Below are 18,011 nucleotides of genomic sequence, written 5' to 3' on the forward strand. Positions count from 1 at the left end.
AATCATGGAAGAATGATGCCAACTCTACTAAAAAATTCTTCATAGTTACAAAATAGGAAATCATACGTTTGATTAATAGACGTACTTTTCAATGTAATAATAAACTTGCATGTAACATGCATATGGGAGAGGTTTCTTAAAATTAGCGTTGAAGTTGATTTTATTGCCACTCTCTTGAAAATTCACCAAGAATTAATTTACCAATTTTGTTAACATTATCATATTACCTCCTTAGGTGATAGGGTTTTATTTTAGGTTTCATTTTACAAAATTATTTATTTAATTTGCACTTACGTCAAATTTATTTTAAAATAATAAAATACCAATTATCATTTTAAATAAACATAAAATATGAAAACTTTTCTTTTTCTCACAAAATAGTTAATTTAAAGAAAATATGCTTACACTCTTTATCATAATTATTAAAGTGATAAATAAAATCAATAAATAATATAACTTTTAACAATTTAAGATCTCAAACCACGTAGTACATCTAAGTCATAATTTTTAAAATAAGTTGGAAGCACCAAACTATACTCTCATTTACTTAAATAAATTCATTAGTGCCATTTTCTTAAAATTTTACTTGATTAATTATTTGAAAATAAAAACCGCACTAATATAAATGAAAAAATGCATATTTAAATTTTAGAAAAATATAATTTTTCATTTATAAAATCCAAGGCATAAATTTTTTGGGCTTATACCTTATATTTTTAATTTTACACAAACTTCCTTTCCATAGACTAAAAATTACATCAACCATTTATTACATTAGTTTTTTATCTATTCAATTTGTAAGCATCTTTTTTTAAAAAAATAAAATTAAAAATAGTTTCTTTCTCACATAAAAAAAATCAGCATGCATTGTAAGGCATATATCATAACCATATTCATGAAATTTCAACTATGTTAAATTCATTTTTCGCTATCAACCTAATTCGAGAGTTTAAAGAAAAAAGAGTGGAAAAGAACACAATGATTTTATGTGGTTCAGGGTATAAAAGAGCCCTAGTCCACGAGTCTCTACTATTTACTAAGCTTGAAGCTTGTTTGAGCAAGCTTCAATGGTGGTTCTGAAGCAGCATATATATTGCATTGAGCTATAAAGTTTATCTCTCTCAAACCCGACCCCTTTAGAAGGTAATACCCATGCCCTATTTATAGAGGTTGGGGTTATAAATGACAATCATGTATTATTAATACAAATTTCCCCATTATCGGGGTATTAATGCTAAATTAATACAAAAAGGGTTGCACTATATAAAGACTACGACCTAGGCAGATTGTGCGGGGCCCATTGCAGAAAGTTGTTTACCTGCTTTATGGGGAACATGCCTCTACTAGTGTTAGGGTGTGGCTGCACGTTTTTCCATGTTACGTGGTGTAGTGGGAATGTAGATTGTCGAGTTTACAACTCAACACCACTACTCGAGGCTCTCCAAAAGTTTGTTACATGATCTTGTGGAGGCTCATGTTTGCAGTGACAACATGTGGCAGCTCGTCTAGATCCGGAGGAAAAAATCCTAGACTTGGAGGAAAGCTGATTGAAGAAGGCGCGAGGACCTCTAAAATGGTCCTCAGGGCGTGGTCTCACCTGGAGACATTCAAACCTCGAGGACCGACCTCGGGTGGTGGCCTCCCATGGAGACATCCGCGTTTGGCAGGTTCGAGATACCTGGAGGAGTTCACACTCTGAGAACATCATGTCTTGTCTTGTCGTTAATTATTCCTCATAGCCTTGTGTCTGGTGGTATAACCAAGAACAACATTTATCCCCCAAGTCTACACTTGTCCTTGGGAAATGGAGACTTAGACTAAGAGGAGTAATTTGAATGGTCTTCTGGGGAGACGTTTAGGCTTCCCTTGACGTCACTATGCACAGTCACGCCATGTGTTGACTCCCTATTGCTGGACCCATCAATCCGTGCAATTAATGAGGGGTCAACTCCATGAGCCAAAACGTCTAATCTATACCCTAGGTGTCCCTTCGCCCCATGCCTGAGGCGTCCTTTTCCAAAGCTAATGATCACGATCTATGCCTTTTGGATCCTGACTGTTTGATTATTCTCGAGTATCTACGTCGTACGTAATCTGACGGTCGGGGTGGGTTTGCTTCCACCCCAAGTTCCAATAGTATAAAAAATTGAGAACCACCTCTCAGTATTCACCTTATTCATTTGACAATAAAAATCTCGAAACTCAAAAAATCGCTCTTCTTTCTCAAGATTTCTAGACCTTCACCCATATATGAGTTTCCTTTCCAATTGTGGACAGTTGGCGAGAATTGACTTATATTTGAATGAACGACAACGATTCTTCAGAGTTCGCACCTATCGGCACTATATCTCGAGAGTATTCACTAGTTTTGTGTTAGGCTTCGCATTTGCATTGAGTTTCGTCTGAGGGTTTAGGTGCATGCTTAGGAATGTGATTTTTGTGGCACTTGAGGGGATATTTTGACATTTTGTAAGTCTTTTTAGGCATATTTTGACGTTAGAAGTGGTTGAAACGGCCTACTGCACAACTCATGCAACTTTTTCCTTTCTGGGCATTCGACCTGAATCTGGAAAATTCCATGATTTCAGTGATGTTCATAATCTCTGGTGGTGTTCTCTAGTGCTGAGTCCTTGGTCCCAAGGACATACCAGGTTCGTAGACATTATTTCCTCTCTTCACCCCGAGTAGTTGTCTTAGGGATTCTCATTTTCACCCATCTTTCTTTGGGCCAAGGCGCTAACTGCTTGGTTTGTTGTTTCTGATGTCAGTGGAGCTCCACCAACTATAGAAACAAGGGTTATACACCTTCGACGCTGAGATTTTACAAATGGCCCGAGAAGCTGGGACACACCCCGATAAGGGGAAACAATTTGTTAGTAGCAGTCAAGCCTTCATAGTATGAGAGGACCCCGCACCAGCGGCGAAAAAACACCTTCGAGTTAGCATCTCGAAAGAAGAAGTGAATCAAGGTCTGATAGGAATGGACAAACCCTACACCGCCGTAGGATTTGAGGTAGAGGCAATCCCCAGCAAGCTACAACATTGGGGAGCCATGGAAAAGATTCTTACCCACTACAGGGTGGACACCCATAAGATGTTGGCGTGCTTGTCTCAAAAGGACTAGAGAGTGCTTGAGAGCATCCACTGACTCGGGCCCTGGAGTGCCTCTCATCTCTAGGCTAGTGCAACCCTTCCATTGCCCCAATACTATGTTGACTTCCTCAAGTTCATCAGCATTACTCTTTTCTAGCTTTCTCCAAATGGATATTAGGTGTTGGTTGGGCTCTACATTATATATAAGAGACGAAACTGGCCCTCACCTTTCCAGCTGAGATATTGTATGTCTACAGCTTTTGACAGTGTTCGAGGAAGGGGAACTAGGACGGGTACTACTCCTGATGAAGCACACATTCCCATGGATAACCGAGCTAGCATCAGGCTGTCCACCTTCTTCGGCTCTTCCTTTTTGGCTCTCGGGAAGTCCTTCTTCAAATGCCCCACACTACCGCAAATAAAGCAGGCCTTTGCCCGACATTCCCCAATATGGTGCCTCTTGCACCGAGTACACTCTGGGGACCCTCTTCAGGTCTCACTGCCACCCTGGTGGCCCATCTTTATGCCCCTTGGTCTCCTATCTGGCGCTCGAGCTGAACTGTGTCTGGACTCTTCCTCTTTAGGTCACTTGGGCCTCTGCCCCTACCAAAACCAATAAATGGATGTCCCGGCCTCCTAGAATCCCTTATGGCTGCATTGTGATCCCAGATCTTGTTCTCTGCACTCTCAGTTGTAAGCACCTTCTCCACAGCCTGTGCTGTAATGCCCTACTTCCTTAGAGCCGTTACTAAGTGATTTTTAAGACAAAACAGTGTGCAAAGAACTCGCTAACCGAGGTTTTGAGACAAAAGTGTGACTAATTAAAATTTAAGGCTGTAATCTTTGAAAATGCGTCGTTTCATTAAAACTTCTATTATTAAACATTTGGGATCCCAAAAGAAGGTTTGAAAACTAATTACATCTTGAAATAAGGTTACAGTTGAGAAATCATAAAATCATAGGTTATTACAGCCATTTTTGAATAAACCCCCAACCAAAGCAGTCGGGCAGGCCAAACATGTACGCGTCGCTTCACGCTCTCCGTACTCATGGTTGGTTGACTCAGTCCTTGCAAATACCTGCCACACGGAGCACCCGTGAGCCGAAGCCCAGCAAGAAAACCCAAATAACACATAACATATGCAAATCAAATAGCTGGCATAATTCACTGACACATAGGAAAAGCCATCATAATAAACAAGTACTGCCATGCCGCCCCCAAGGCCTTACCAAAGCCTGGAGTTTCGGTTCTCACCGCGAGGATAACTCGTGTATCCCTTGGGTCCCACCCTGAATATAAGCATCCCATGTGCTGTGTATTACTTTCGGCCCCACGGCCGCCCCGGCCTACGCCGTACTCGGCCCCTTGCCGTTCAATTCATCATAATCACACATATAGTACATTCAAAATAAACATTCACACACATCACGGTTCATTTGAGGTTAAGCATTTGCACGTAATACAATCCGGGGCCATGCCCTACAATCACACAGTGGGGCCATGCCCTAATCTCGGGTGTTACGGTTTTCTTACCTGTATTCCGAGCCTCCTGATGCACTAAAGCCGCGAGCACGGTCCACTAGCACGAGCCTCTCCAATAACCTAGCCACAACACACAAGAAACACCCTCAACACTAATCAAATCAAAAACTGCTTCTCGGGACCAATCCCACACTCTCGGGACTCCCAAATTCCTAAAACAAATCATCGGAAACATCCCCCGAACCCCCGGAGCAAAAGCTCAAAAATGCAAACTTTCAAGTCCTGAAAATGGCCTAGAGCCGCGGCTCTACCTAAGAGGGCCGCGGCGCCCTGCCCAATAGGGTCGCGGCGCCCTGTCCAATTTGGCCGCGGCGCCCAGCAAGTCAGAAGCCTCCCCCTGCCCAGAAATAGCCTTGAGCCGCGGCGCCCAAGAACAGGGCCGCGGCGCTCCTACGCGAAACCCAGATTTCTGGGTTTCTCCCTGCGTTTTCCCCGAGCTAACTCCACTCCAAATCATCCCAAGCAGGTACCCAAGCCCCAAAACCAAATCAAAACCCCACATAGACCATCTAGTAACCCATAAACACTAGATTCAAGCTCAACACACAAACATATCCAACAATCCACCCTTTGATTCCTATTTTCAGCAACTCAAACCAAAAACTCAAACACACTAACTCAAGCCCTAGATTTTACAATTCAAAACAGAAATCAAAACTTAGATGTGCACAAGATCCTTACCTCAAATGGAGAATCCACCTAAAAAGCTCCCTTGATCCTCCTCCCAAGCTCCCACTTCAGCCCCTCACCTTCTTCTTCTCTTCCTTTCACTTGCCCTAGCTCTTCTTTCTCCCCCTCTTTCTTCTCTTCAATTTCTATCAATGCCACAAGTGACCCCAAATGCCCAAACCGTACCCCCTTAGATCACAGCTGAAATTTTCATAATCCCCTTGCCAAAAGACCAAATTACCCCTTCCTATTAATCTTTCCAAACTAAACCTTCAAGGGCACCTAAGTCATTACTTTTCTATTTCATTTCTACCATTTTCTTTCTAAAACTTGTTACTCTCAGCAGTAACTAATGGTTACCCAGGTTACTAAATCTCCAATAACCATTACCCGCTAAATCTCAATTTAACCATAAAATTCCCGAGGTACCCCTAGGCTCCTCCCGAGCCGGGTACGGAATTCCCGTTGTGACTCTTAAGTTAACTAGCTCTCTAGGACCGTCTCGGCACGTGCATCACAATAATAACACCACACTCACGTGGTACAATTCACAGAATACAATTATCACATATATGCCCTCAGCGGGCTAAAATTACAATTATGCCCTTCAAACACAATCAGGGCCTACATGCATACTAATACACATAGTCATGCATCTCAGATAAATAAATAGTCAAATAACATGCTTTAGATCATGACCATGCATTTAACTCATAAAATCACACATGAATCCCATCGTGCCCTCCTGGCACGCTAATCAAGGCCCTTAAGCCTTATTAGCGGATTTGGGTCGTTACATGTGCATAGGTAGTCGATCCTGGCAAAGTGGTGATACGAACATCCCGGGCTATCATAAGTTGTAGTCCTTGAAGAAACCTCTCTTTTCTGGTCCCATCGGTAGGCATCAAATCCCCAGAAAACTTTGCCAGTCTGTCAAACTTTAGGGCATAATCAGTCACTGTCATGTTACCCTGAAGTAACTTGCTGAACTCCTCAGGCTTTGAATCTTTGACTGCATCGTTGTAGTATTTCTCATTCAACAAGGTTTTGAACTCTTCCCATTCTATGGTGGTTACTATTCTAGTCTGGGATACCACCTCCCACCAAATTCGGGCATCCTCCTAAAACATATAAATGGCGCAGGCCACTCTCTCATTACCTCCTAGCCTCATAAAATCGAGGATGGTGGTTATCATGGTCATCCACTGCTCAGCCTTCAAAGGATCAGAGCCACCCTCAAAGATTGGAGGGTGTTGCTTCCTCAACCTCTTACACAGGGGTTCCCATCTATCTCCCCGTGCCTAGGGCTGCACTACTACTAGTATCTCTGGCTATATCACTGCTGGTACTACGGGCTGTGGGTTCCTTGCTGAAACTTGTTGTTGTCTCAAGAGGTGAATCTCTGCTTCCTGCCTCTCTAATCTTGATTGCATACGAGCAAGCACCTATTGACAGTATTATGGAGTTGGCGGTGGGGCCTAGCCCTGGTCATTCCCTTCCTTGGCATGTAGCTCTTGGCCATGCAACCTTTCTGACCTTTGAGGATTCATATTGTTATTCAATCCATTCTATAGTGATCAAATCGGCTGTTAGGTAAGTAATAGCAATACCTCTTGCTGCCTGAAAATCCAAGATCAAACAGACGAACAACAAATGCAATGTTAATAAGCATGCCCACACATAATATGCTCATTCATGTTGATTATAAGGACTTCGTGATATCCATCACCAAATAACAATGCACATAAACATATCCAAACATTGACGCAAGTATAACATGGCTAATAAGCATGTTCTTTAATCCCTGCCACTGTTCACAATCTAACTAAGTATTCCTGGCCTATATAAAATAATAACGCTAATAAGCGGTTCCCTTTCAGTCACAAGCAGTAAGAATGCTAATAAGCACGTTCTTTATCATTCATGCAGCAGTCAAGGGCCAGGCCCTATTAGATTATCTCATGCTTCCTAAATAGGCACACAGTTAAGGCATTCAAATCATGTTTAAGAAGTTAAACACACAACCACATAATAGTTACCGAACCCTGAGTCGAGCTTGTCTTTAGCTACGAGTGTACATGCTCGGCCACTCTTTAGGAACCCTTAAACCTTAGCAGCTCTGATACCAAGTTGTAACGCCCTCTTAATCAAGGACCATTACACTGTGTACTTTAAATTATGTCAGACTTGCTAATCAAGTCAGTTGGTTGTAAACGTGTAACTAAGGTTAACGTCAAAGGTTAGGGTTAAAAAATTTGGTCAAAAGAACTGTTGACTATTATTTTAAAAGTTTATACATACATAGGAACCCAAAATATTACAACCAAACATTTAGAAAAGGCGTATATACATCAAAATTACAGCCAGCCGACCTAAGTGGCAAAATTAGGGCTACAACCCTAGTTCCTCTGAGATATCCGTAGCCATTGTGGATGAGCATCTGCATATGTACACGCCGCCAACGAAGCTCTCCAACTCATGGCTGGTCAAGCTTTCCTTTTCCCTTACATGCACCATAAAGCATCAGTGAGCCAAGGCTCAATAAGAAAACTTAAACTTGTGCATAAACAGGGGAAATAATCTACTCATATCGAGATGCAATCATAAATAAATGGTCATTGGACGATTTTGGGGTCGTTGCCCAGAATAGTTGACCATAGAGTCAACCCCAGGGCCTTCTCCCCTAGCTATGTGGCCATAGAGTCTCCTGGGGCCCTTGCCCATAGCTCTGGGTAACTAGCCATAGAGCTAGAAAAACACTTTTGTTTTCCAACGTAATAGTATGTTTCTGGTTTAGGCCTAAGCCTTTCAACCAGGACGTAGTGCGCTATTGCCATCCTTGACTAATAAATCAAGCCCTGATCCAGGTATTCGAATATCATTACAGAAACAGATATGGATAGGCATACCTCAACAAGACAAACACACATACATATTAATCATATAACATTATCAAGTAACCATAATCACAGTAATAATCATGCTAATTTAAAAGGGCCAAGCCCTAGCCACGCAAACAATGTGAACAGTCATGAAACACTTAACCAGGTATAGAATATTCAAGTATGTTTAATCAATAAACAGAATGATAAATTAATCATAATTATTATTAACAGTTGGGCCAAGCCCTAATCACATATAACGTATTGGGTACAATTTTCTTACCTAGGTCTGAGAATAGCGTAAAATTAGAACGACCATTGAGCACTATCCCAATTTTGAGCCCCTAACCATAACCTAGTCACAACCATAATTTAGGATTCCGTAAATAACGATCAAATAAAGGCTTCCGGACCGAGTCCTAGCCTTCGAGACCTCGAATTCTACTAAACCGAGTAGTAGAATCGATCCCGAGTCCTAAGGAAAACATTCCTGTCTCTAAAAACTGACCATGGCCAAAACAGCCTAGGTGGGCTGCGACTTACCCTTGAAGGTTGTGACACGCTTCGCAGACAGAAGCCCCCAAGCATCTTGTGTTCGGTTGGGTCGCGGCCCCTCAAGAATAGGGTTATGACTTTGCCCTATAAACCCAGATTTCCTCCATTTTTCATCAGCCAAATTCAACAAAAACCATCCCAATTCCACCCTGAAACAATAATTCAATCATCATAATAGTTTTAATATCTTCCCAGCAACAAAACCCAACTAAAATCTAGATTACAAACCCACCAAAAATCAAACTCTCAACACCTCAAACTTTAAGGAAAACAAGGCACAAATCAATTTGAAACAAGGATTAAGGTATTACCTTAGCTATGAATGGTGATCCCCTAGCCACAAGCTATGCGAATTTTAATCCCGAGCCTCTAATTCCTTAGTTTCCAGCCAAAATTTACTTTGTTCTTCAAGAAGTTAATAAGGGAATTTGAGAGAGAAAGAGATAGAGAGAGAGGGTTGGTTCAGTGAGGTGTTTAAGTGTTTATGCTTTTGTTTCTTGAGGCTTAACGACTTAAGATAATCCCGAGGCTCGGGGTACCAAAAACGTCCCTGAGGGAAAGATCGTCAAAATTCCCAGTATTCCCTCCTAATCTCTCTCACTCTAAATATATCCTCAACTATTTATTCCCATTAGCCGATAACTAGATTTAATGCAAAATACCTAAAATACCCCTTGACTCACCCCGAGTCGGGTATTGGGTCCCATTGTGACTTTCTCGCTAACTTTCTCCCTAGGATCGTCTCGTGCCGAGTAACCCAAATAAACCAACATAATAATGTGGTCTCTTACATATATCACATATATGAACATACATACTATTATGCCCATAATGGAACAAATTACGAAAATTTCCCTTCTAATAAGAAACGGGCCCACATGCATATTTAATATAACTCACTTAACATGCATAACTAGTTATATTATCATATAACTCACTTAATCACAATAAAATATATCAATAAAGATTCCATATATTTCCATCTTATCCCCCTAATCAAGACCCTAATCCTTATAAGGTAATTTTGGGACATTACAACCAAACCCTCAAGTAAACTCATCAGCAACACAACCTGACCAGCTGAACCAATTCATGACAGAGACAAGGTCTTCAATAAGGAATTTGGAGACCCAAATTGGTCTTCTAGCTAAGTTAATGTCAAATAAGGTTCAAGGGAGTTTACCAATCTCCAATGAGGTAAATCCCAAGGAGCAATGTTAGCCGGTCACATTGAGGAGTGGGACCAAGTGTGAAAGGCCCCCAGTTCAAGAGGAAGCAGAGAAGACTCAAGATCAACAGGTAGCTACACCAGACCAGAAAAAGATCACTGAAGATCTGTAGAAAAAAGGGAAAGACATGGTTGAGATAGTGGAACCTCGACCAAAAATACCATATCCTTAGAGGATTCAAAAAGTTAATCTAGATATGCAATTCTCCAAATTTCTTGAGGTATTTAAGAAACTTCACATAAACATACCATTCGCTAAGGCTTTGGAGCAAATGCCTAATTATGTGAAGTTCATGAAGGATATATTGTCCATGAAAAAGAGAATGGAATACTTTGAGACAGTGGCTCTAAATAAAGAATGTAGTGCCATCTTGCAAAGGAAGCTCCGTCAGAAGTTAAGGGATCCAGGCAGTTTCACTATTCCATGCACCATCAATATTTTTCGATGTAAGAGAGTGTTATGTGAGTTGGGTGCGAGTATCAATCTAATGCCACTCTCTATTTATCGAAAATTGGGTTTAGGAGAGACTCGCCCTACTATAGTTATACTACAGCTGGCAGGCAGATCAGTCAAACATCCTCAGGGTATCATTGAGGACGTACTAGTCAAAGTAGATAAATTCATCTTCCCTACTGATTTTATAGTGCTTGATATGGAGGAAGATGAGGATGTGTCTATTATATTGCGGAGGACATTTTTAGCTACTGGATAGGCCTTGATTGATGTGTAGAAGGGTGAGTTGATGCTAAGGTTACAATGTGATGAAGTTGTCTTCAATGTGTTCAAAGCCTTGACTTATCCTCAGTCTAGTGACATCTGCTTTAGTGTGAGTGTTTTTGATGAGCAATGTGCAAGGGTAAAAACTACAAAAGATCCTCTTGAGTTGAGTTGGATATCGAGCCCAGAAGAATGTGATGGCACTAAGGCCATTGAGTACGTGAAATGGTTGAACGCAGCTTGGCAAATATACAAGAAAAAGTAAGAAGAATTGGGTCAATGGCTCGAGCGACCCCTCCCATTTTTTGAGAAGCCACCAATTCTAGAGATGAAGTATTTTCGAGAACACCTTCGTTATGCGTATTTGGTGGAGAACAAGACATTTCCTATCATTATTTCTTCTTCGTTATCTACCGTGGAAGAAGAAAAATTGCTTAGAGTGTTGAGGGCCCCAAGTTGGCAATTGGGATGACTTTTGTGGACAAAAAAGGTATAAGCCCCTCAATGATGATGCATTATATTTTAATGGAGGATGATAGTAAGCCTAATATCGATGCTCAGAGGAGGTTGAATCCTTCGATGAAGGAAGTAACAAGGAAGGAGATCCTTAAGTGGTTGGATGTAGGGGTAATATACCCAATCTCAGATAGTGCATGGGTTAGCCCAGTTCAAGTGGTCCCCAAGAAAGGAGAAGTGATGATGGTCAAGAATGATAACAATGAGCTAATTCCCACTCGTACTGTGATGGGGTGGAGAATATGCATTGACTACTGAAAGCTTAATAGGGAAACAACGAAAGATCATTTTCCTTTGCCTTTCGTGGACCAGATGTTGGATAGTTTGGTGGGCTATCCTTACTACTGCTTTTTAGATGGTTACTCTGGTTATCACCAAATTCGGATAGCTCCCGAAGACCAGGAGAATAGTTAAGTGTCCTCGTCAACATTTACGTACAAATAATGCGAAAACTAAGGAAGTTGCATGGAGAATAATTAAGTGTCCTCGTCAACCATTACAATCAGTACAATGTGGATTCTATGTTATGAGAATGATGAAGGACTTCGTGACAAATGAATTTTCAATGCGATGGCTAACTAGTAACGTAAGTGAAAATATTCATTATTAAAGCTCTAGCTTTACCTTAAGATTAAGTATATTAATTCAACTCATGCAATGAATTTTTTTTTAGTGTGGCGGGAAGAACTATTACACAATGGATGAGATCAATGAAATACGTGAAGAATGGGCACAATGCGTCATGGATTTGATGAGTACTACATAGGTCCACCCACTTTTGTTAACTTAGACTTTTAATGAGATATACTTACAATGTTAACTTAAACTTTCTTGAAGATATACACACTTTTGTTGTCCAACTATAGTTTACAATGCTTATATGAGTAATTTTGTAATTAACTTAAGACTCGTTATTTTAGATACTTAGTTCAAATTCTAGTATTTTATATTATTGTGATATATGTTTTGTTTTGTTCAGTTTGTTTGTATAAAAAGCATGATTTGTTTTGGGCGTAATACACTTTTTAAGAAAAAAACACCATAAGTCGATTCTACTAAAACTGACAATAGATGTCTACACCATAAGTCGGCTGTGAACCGACATATCATGTTCTACACCAGAGGTCAGTGTACAACCGACCTACCATGTCTTACACTAGAGGTCGGTTTGCAACCGACGTACCATGTCTTACACTAGATGTCGGTTTGGCGCCAACTGACATACCACGATTTTACATCATAAGTCAGTGCATGGGAAGTCAATTCCCAACCGACTTATGAACATTCAGATGTAAGTTTTTAACCGACTTATCATGTAATTTTTGTAGTAGTGAAACAACATTTACTTGTACCTGTGGTACATTCGCCTTCTGGAGGATGGCGTTTGGATTATGTAATGCTCCAGCCACATTTCAACGATGTATGATGTCCATATTCTCTAACATGGTGGAAAAAGGAATAAAGATTTTTATGGATGATTTTTCATTCTTTGGTTCTTCATTTGATGGATGTCTAAAAAATTTGGAGATCGTATTGAGGAGATGTGAAAAGTCGAATTCAGTCTTAAATTGGGAGAAATGTCATTTCATGGTGACAGAAGGAATAGTTTTGGCCATAAAATTTCAATCAAGGGTATCGAGGAAGACCGAGCCAATATTTCCACCATAAAGAACCTACTTCCACTGATTTCTGTTAAGGGAGTTCGAAGTTTTTTGGGTCATGCTGGGTTTTATATAAGATTAATTAAGGACTTCTCACGAATTTTGAAGACTTTGTCAACCTTCCTCATGAATGGAGTGACTTTTAATTTCAATGCCCAATGTTTTGAGGGCATTTAACACCCTAAAAGAGAAATTAATCACCGTGCCAATTGTAGTATCACCGGATTGGAATCTCCCATTTGAGCTTATGTGCAATGCAAGTGATTATGCGGTGGGAGTGGTATTAGGGCAGCGAGTGGATAAGGTGTTCCTAACCATATACTATGCTAGTAGGACTCTCAATGATGACCAATTGAACTATGCCACTGCCGATAAAGGGTTATTGGCAATAGTGTTTGCCTTTGAGAAGTTTAGGCCATATCTCATTGAGAATAAGGTAATAGTGTATAATAATCATCTTGCCATTAAATAACTTATGACTAAGAAAGTTGTCAAGCCCCGTCTTATTCGTTGGGTCTTATTGTTGTGAGAATTCGATATGGAGATTCAGGATAAAAATGGGACAGAAAATTTGGTAGCAGTTCACCTATCGAAATTAGAGATTGAGAATGGGCAAACTGAAAGGAAAGTTCAAATTGATGATAATTTTTTGGATGAGCAACTTTTTGCTGTAAGTGAAGATGAGGGGGTGCCTTGGTTTCTAGACCATGTTAATTTTTTAGTAGCCAAAGTTCCACCTCCGGATATGTTAAGGCAATAGCTAAAGAAGTTTTATTCGGAGGTTAAGCATTACTATTGGGAAGATCCCATTCTTTATAGACATTATGCAGATCAAGTGATTCGGAGATGTGTGCATGGGGAGGAGATGCAGTCTATTTTAACACATTGCCACACTCTGCAGTGTGGTTGTCACTTTGGGGCTACTAGGACAGCGACAAAGGTACTACGGTTGGAATTCTATTCACCTACTTTGTTCAAGGATTTTGATTTATTTGTTAAGATTTGTGATCGCTATCAAAGGACCGGAACATTTATAGAAGCGATCAAATGCCTATGATTGGAAATCAGGAAGTGTAATTATTTGATATGTGGGGGATCGATTTCATGTGCCATTTATGTCATCGTTCAATAATAAATACATATTACTGGCTGTAGAATATGTATCTATGTGGGTGGAAGCAGCAAAAACACCTAAAAATTGCGGAAAGGTAGATCTCAATTTTCTACATAAACACATATTTACTCGGTTTGGCACCCCCAAGCAATCATAAGTGATGAATGGAGTCATTTCTATAACCACATTTTTACTGTTCTATGTGCTCGGTATAGAGTTCATCACCACACCGTGCTGGCTTATCACCCTTAAGCTAATGCCTAGATAGAAGTATCGAATCGAGAAATAAAGTACATCCTTGAAATGACTGTGAACACTTCGAGGAAGGATTGGTCAAAAAGGCTCGATGATTCTCTACGAGCTTATAGGACAACATTCAAAACACCCATAGGAATGTCACCTTATCTCTTGGTATTTGGGAAGGCATGTCATTTTCCTGTGGAGCTTGAGCATAGAGAATATTGGGCAGTTAGGAAATTGAATGTGGATTTGTACAAGGCTGGAGAACATAGACTTATGGAGTTAAACGACTCAGATGAATTTCGTAATGAGTCCTATGAGAATGCGTAGATATACAAGGAGAAGAATAAGGCATTTCATGACAAGCGTATTCTTTGCAATGACTTTCAACCAGGGGATAAAGTGCTGCTATATAATTCAAGGTTAAGTTGTTTTCGAGCAAGCTAAAATCTAGATGGTCAGGACCTTTCACAGTGGTCACAATATTTCTATATGCAGTACAAGTTCACAGTGAAAAGATAGGACATTTTAAGGTACACGGTCAATGATTGAAGCATTACATATATGGTCAGGTGGATCAAGTAAAATTTGTGGTAATTTTGAGTCTAATTTATGTTGGAAGGCAACGTCCGGCTAAATGACGTTAAGGACAGCGCTATAGGAGGAATTCGTGTAATTTATTTTTGTTTTTGTTATAATTCTTAATTATTTGAACAATTTTATTTAATTTCATTTTGGAGGTGTAAAGATTCATTTTTTTATTTAGTTTTAGAGTAGGGTGTATTTAGGAACCGTGCATGTCGTGGAAAGATGGCTTCAACATTCGTCTAGAGCTCAAGTTGCAACTTGCATTAGCTAAGTCGTGGCTCTTGGAAGTGTAAAAACTTAAGAAAAAAATTGTGGTTTCTAGGGGAATTAGGGTCGTGACTTGCCCTTATAAGTCGTGGTCCTAGACAAAGTCAGAGTGGACGAAAAATAAATGTGTAGAGGCGGGCCGCGACTTGCTCTTATAAGTCGCGGTGTGCTTGGAAGTCAGAGAACATACCATTTTGGATGGAAGAAGCGGGTCGTGATTTGCTACAGCTAAGTCATGGCGCCTACAAATAAAAAATTGAGAAAAAAAGAGGTGGGCCGCGACTTGCTATCGCTGGGTCGAGGTGCACCACATTCTGAATATTTTCTCCTTCAAACCCATTTGTTTTCAAATTTACTCTCATTCTCCCATCTTCATCCTCCCTAAAAACACCATAAATCCAAACCCAAACCTTCATAGATTCATAGTCTTATATGTGGCATTGAAGAAAGGAGGATTATTTAAAGATTGTGGGCAATATCAAAGAGATTAAGAATTGAATTAGTTTTGTGATAGATAGAAAAGAGATTTCATTAGTTTTGTGATTGATATAAAAGAGATTTCATTGGAATTTTAGGAAAAATTGCTGGTATATATTCTGATCTTTGAGTTGGTATTGTGATTGGCTTATTGTTGGGGTGTTATTCATTTGTTGGAAGTAAGAAAATTAAGAGGAGGTGCTGCCGGATTTTTGTAATAGTATTTGAAGAATTGTGTTAGTATGGGGCCATGATGAAATCCTGATAAGGCAGCCTCATTGAAGAATGCCAACCACCCATCCACATCCTGAGACCAATGACCACAACCAGAGCCAGCCCCACAACGACCACCCCCTCCTCAGAAGTTTGACCCTTCTAGATTTATAGTAAGGATGCCCTTGTCCATTATCAAAGGTTGTCTCAAAGACAAGTCATTCTAGCATGGGGGATGAAATTGCAGGACCAACTGTATCTTTACGAAAATATGAAATCATTCCAGTCAAAATTCAAGGTAGATATTGGCAGATTTTTTTGGACCTTCGTATGACAAAGGCCAATTGCTCGATGGTTTATGAGTTATATCCTAGTTTTCTGAGAGCGGTTAATAGGAAGGTATTTGTAACGCCCTAGTTAGCCAAGACAGTTACACTGTGTATTTTAAATAGTGCCAAACTAGCTAAACAAGTCATTTGTCCATGAACGTGCATCTAAATGTGATTAATGGACCATTGTTAAAAATTTCGATCAAAAGGAATGGATATTTCATTAAAACGTTAAGTTGTAAATGAGATCCCATAATGAACATTTAAAATTTTCTTTATAGTTCCAAAAGGGTAATTACAACTCAAAAGTTACATCCCACCATCCTAAGAAGCAAAAATAGGGTTTAATCCTAGTCCCTCTGGGAAACCTTGGTTGTAGTGGTCAAGTGGCCGCATATGTACACGTCGCCACCGAAGCTCTCCAAATTATGGTTCGTCCAGCTTCCCTTTTACCTTACTTGCACCACATGCCACCCGTGAACCAAGGTCCAGCAAGAAAATTTAAACATGCTCATAACCAGTTAATAATACATTACCAAACCATAATATGCATGCCTAGCAGTAATAACCCTACTCATGCATGCATACCATTCATATAAATTACTACAACGTCATATGGGCCTAGCTAGCCTAACTACATGATTAATGAATCATACGGGGCCCGTTTCCCAAAACATATGATTAATAAATTACACTGGAGCTTAGCACCCTAGGATATGGGACTAAATATGTCACCCAAGTGCCTGTTGCCCTATCCTCTGTGTTACCAGCCTTGGAGCTAGCCCAGCATACCTGACACTTAATTTTCCACAACCATTGGGTCGGATAAGCGTATGATGCGCTCCTGATTAGGTATAACCATATCAATTAGCACTCAGCATGCTATTGCCATGCTTGACTTAAAATTCAATGCTTTTCGACCAGCGCTCAGTGCTATTGCTGTCCTTGACTCATAAGTCAAGCCTTTCTCAAGTATATAATGCTAACAGGAATTTGTCATAGAACAAATAGCCATATAAAGAGCATTCAAATGCTTAATCAATCATTTATAGGCATAATCATAATCATCCACATTTACAGGGATCCTAGCCCAAATCAAATTTGTTTTCAACATTTGGGCCAGGCCCTAATCATGTACATCACATATTGGGTGCAGTTTTCTTACCTCAAGTTCGAGAGTAATGTAAAATAAGAATGACCCTCAAGCGCGATCCTGATCCCGAACCCTTGGCGATAACCTAGTCACAACCCAGTATAGAATCAAGTAAAAAAATGAGTAAACAAAGATTTCCAGATCGACTCCTAGTCTCCTGAATGTCAAATCCTACTAAACCGGGTAGTAGGATTGATCTCGAGCCCTTAGGTTTGAGTTCCCGCACTCAAAACCCTTCAAAGTCCTTAAATTCCTTAAGTTTTGCAGCCCCAAGCTTCAGTGGCATGACCTGCCCATGTCAAAGACCCTAGCTTCTCCTCTCACTGAACACGCACTGCGGCGTAGCTTAGAAAGCGCAGTGGCGCGACCTCACAGCTTAACAGGTGCCGCAATGCGACCTCGCATGAGGAAACCGCCCCTTACCTCTCGGTTCAGGAGGGCCGTAGCACCCCAAGAACAGGACCGGGATGCGATCCCGCGAACCCAGATTTCACATCTCTAAATCCTTCGAAAACTCACCCTAAATGCATACCAAACCCCCTATTCAATCTCACAACATCCCTAGAACCTCCCAGGCAATAAAACTCGCGATTCTGATAGATCAAAAACCCACCAAACCATAAAAGCCAATTCAAAACTCAAGAAACTTAAGGAAATGGAAAATAAAAAATTCAAAGCTTAATTACCTCTGATTAAGTTGTTTTCTAGCTAAATCGTCCAGCTATCAAGTTTCTAATCTTCCATAGAATCGTTAAGACTCTAACC

The 18,011-nt window shown here is 40.3% G+C and overlaps 1 protein-coding gene across 1 annotated transcript; it reads left to right on the top strand.

Annotated features, from left to right (window-relative positions):
• Positions 1 to 10,167: 10,167 nt before the first annotated feature.
• On the top strand, positions 10,168 to 10,683 carry LOC133832330 (uncharacterized). The gene has a single exon (XM_062262690.1). It carries the CDS (start codon positions 10,168 to 10,170, stop codon positions 10,681 to 10,683), a length of 516 nt encoding a protein of 171 aa, XP_062118674.1.
• Positions 10,684 to 18,011: the final 7,328 nt, after the last annotated feature.

The sequence above is a fragment of the Humulus lupulus genome, chromosome 4 (genome assembly GCF_963169125.1).
Source record: "Humulus lupulus chromosome 4, drHumLupu1.1, whole genome shotgun sequence".
In the NCBI taxonomy this organism is placed as follows: Eukaryota; Viridiplantae; Streptophyta; class Magnoliopsida; order Rosales; family Cannabaceae; genus Humulus; species Humulus lupulus.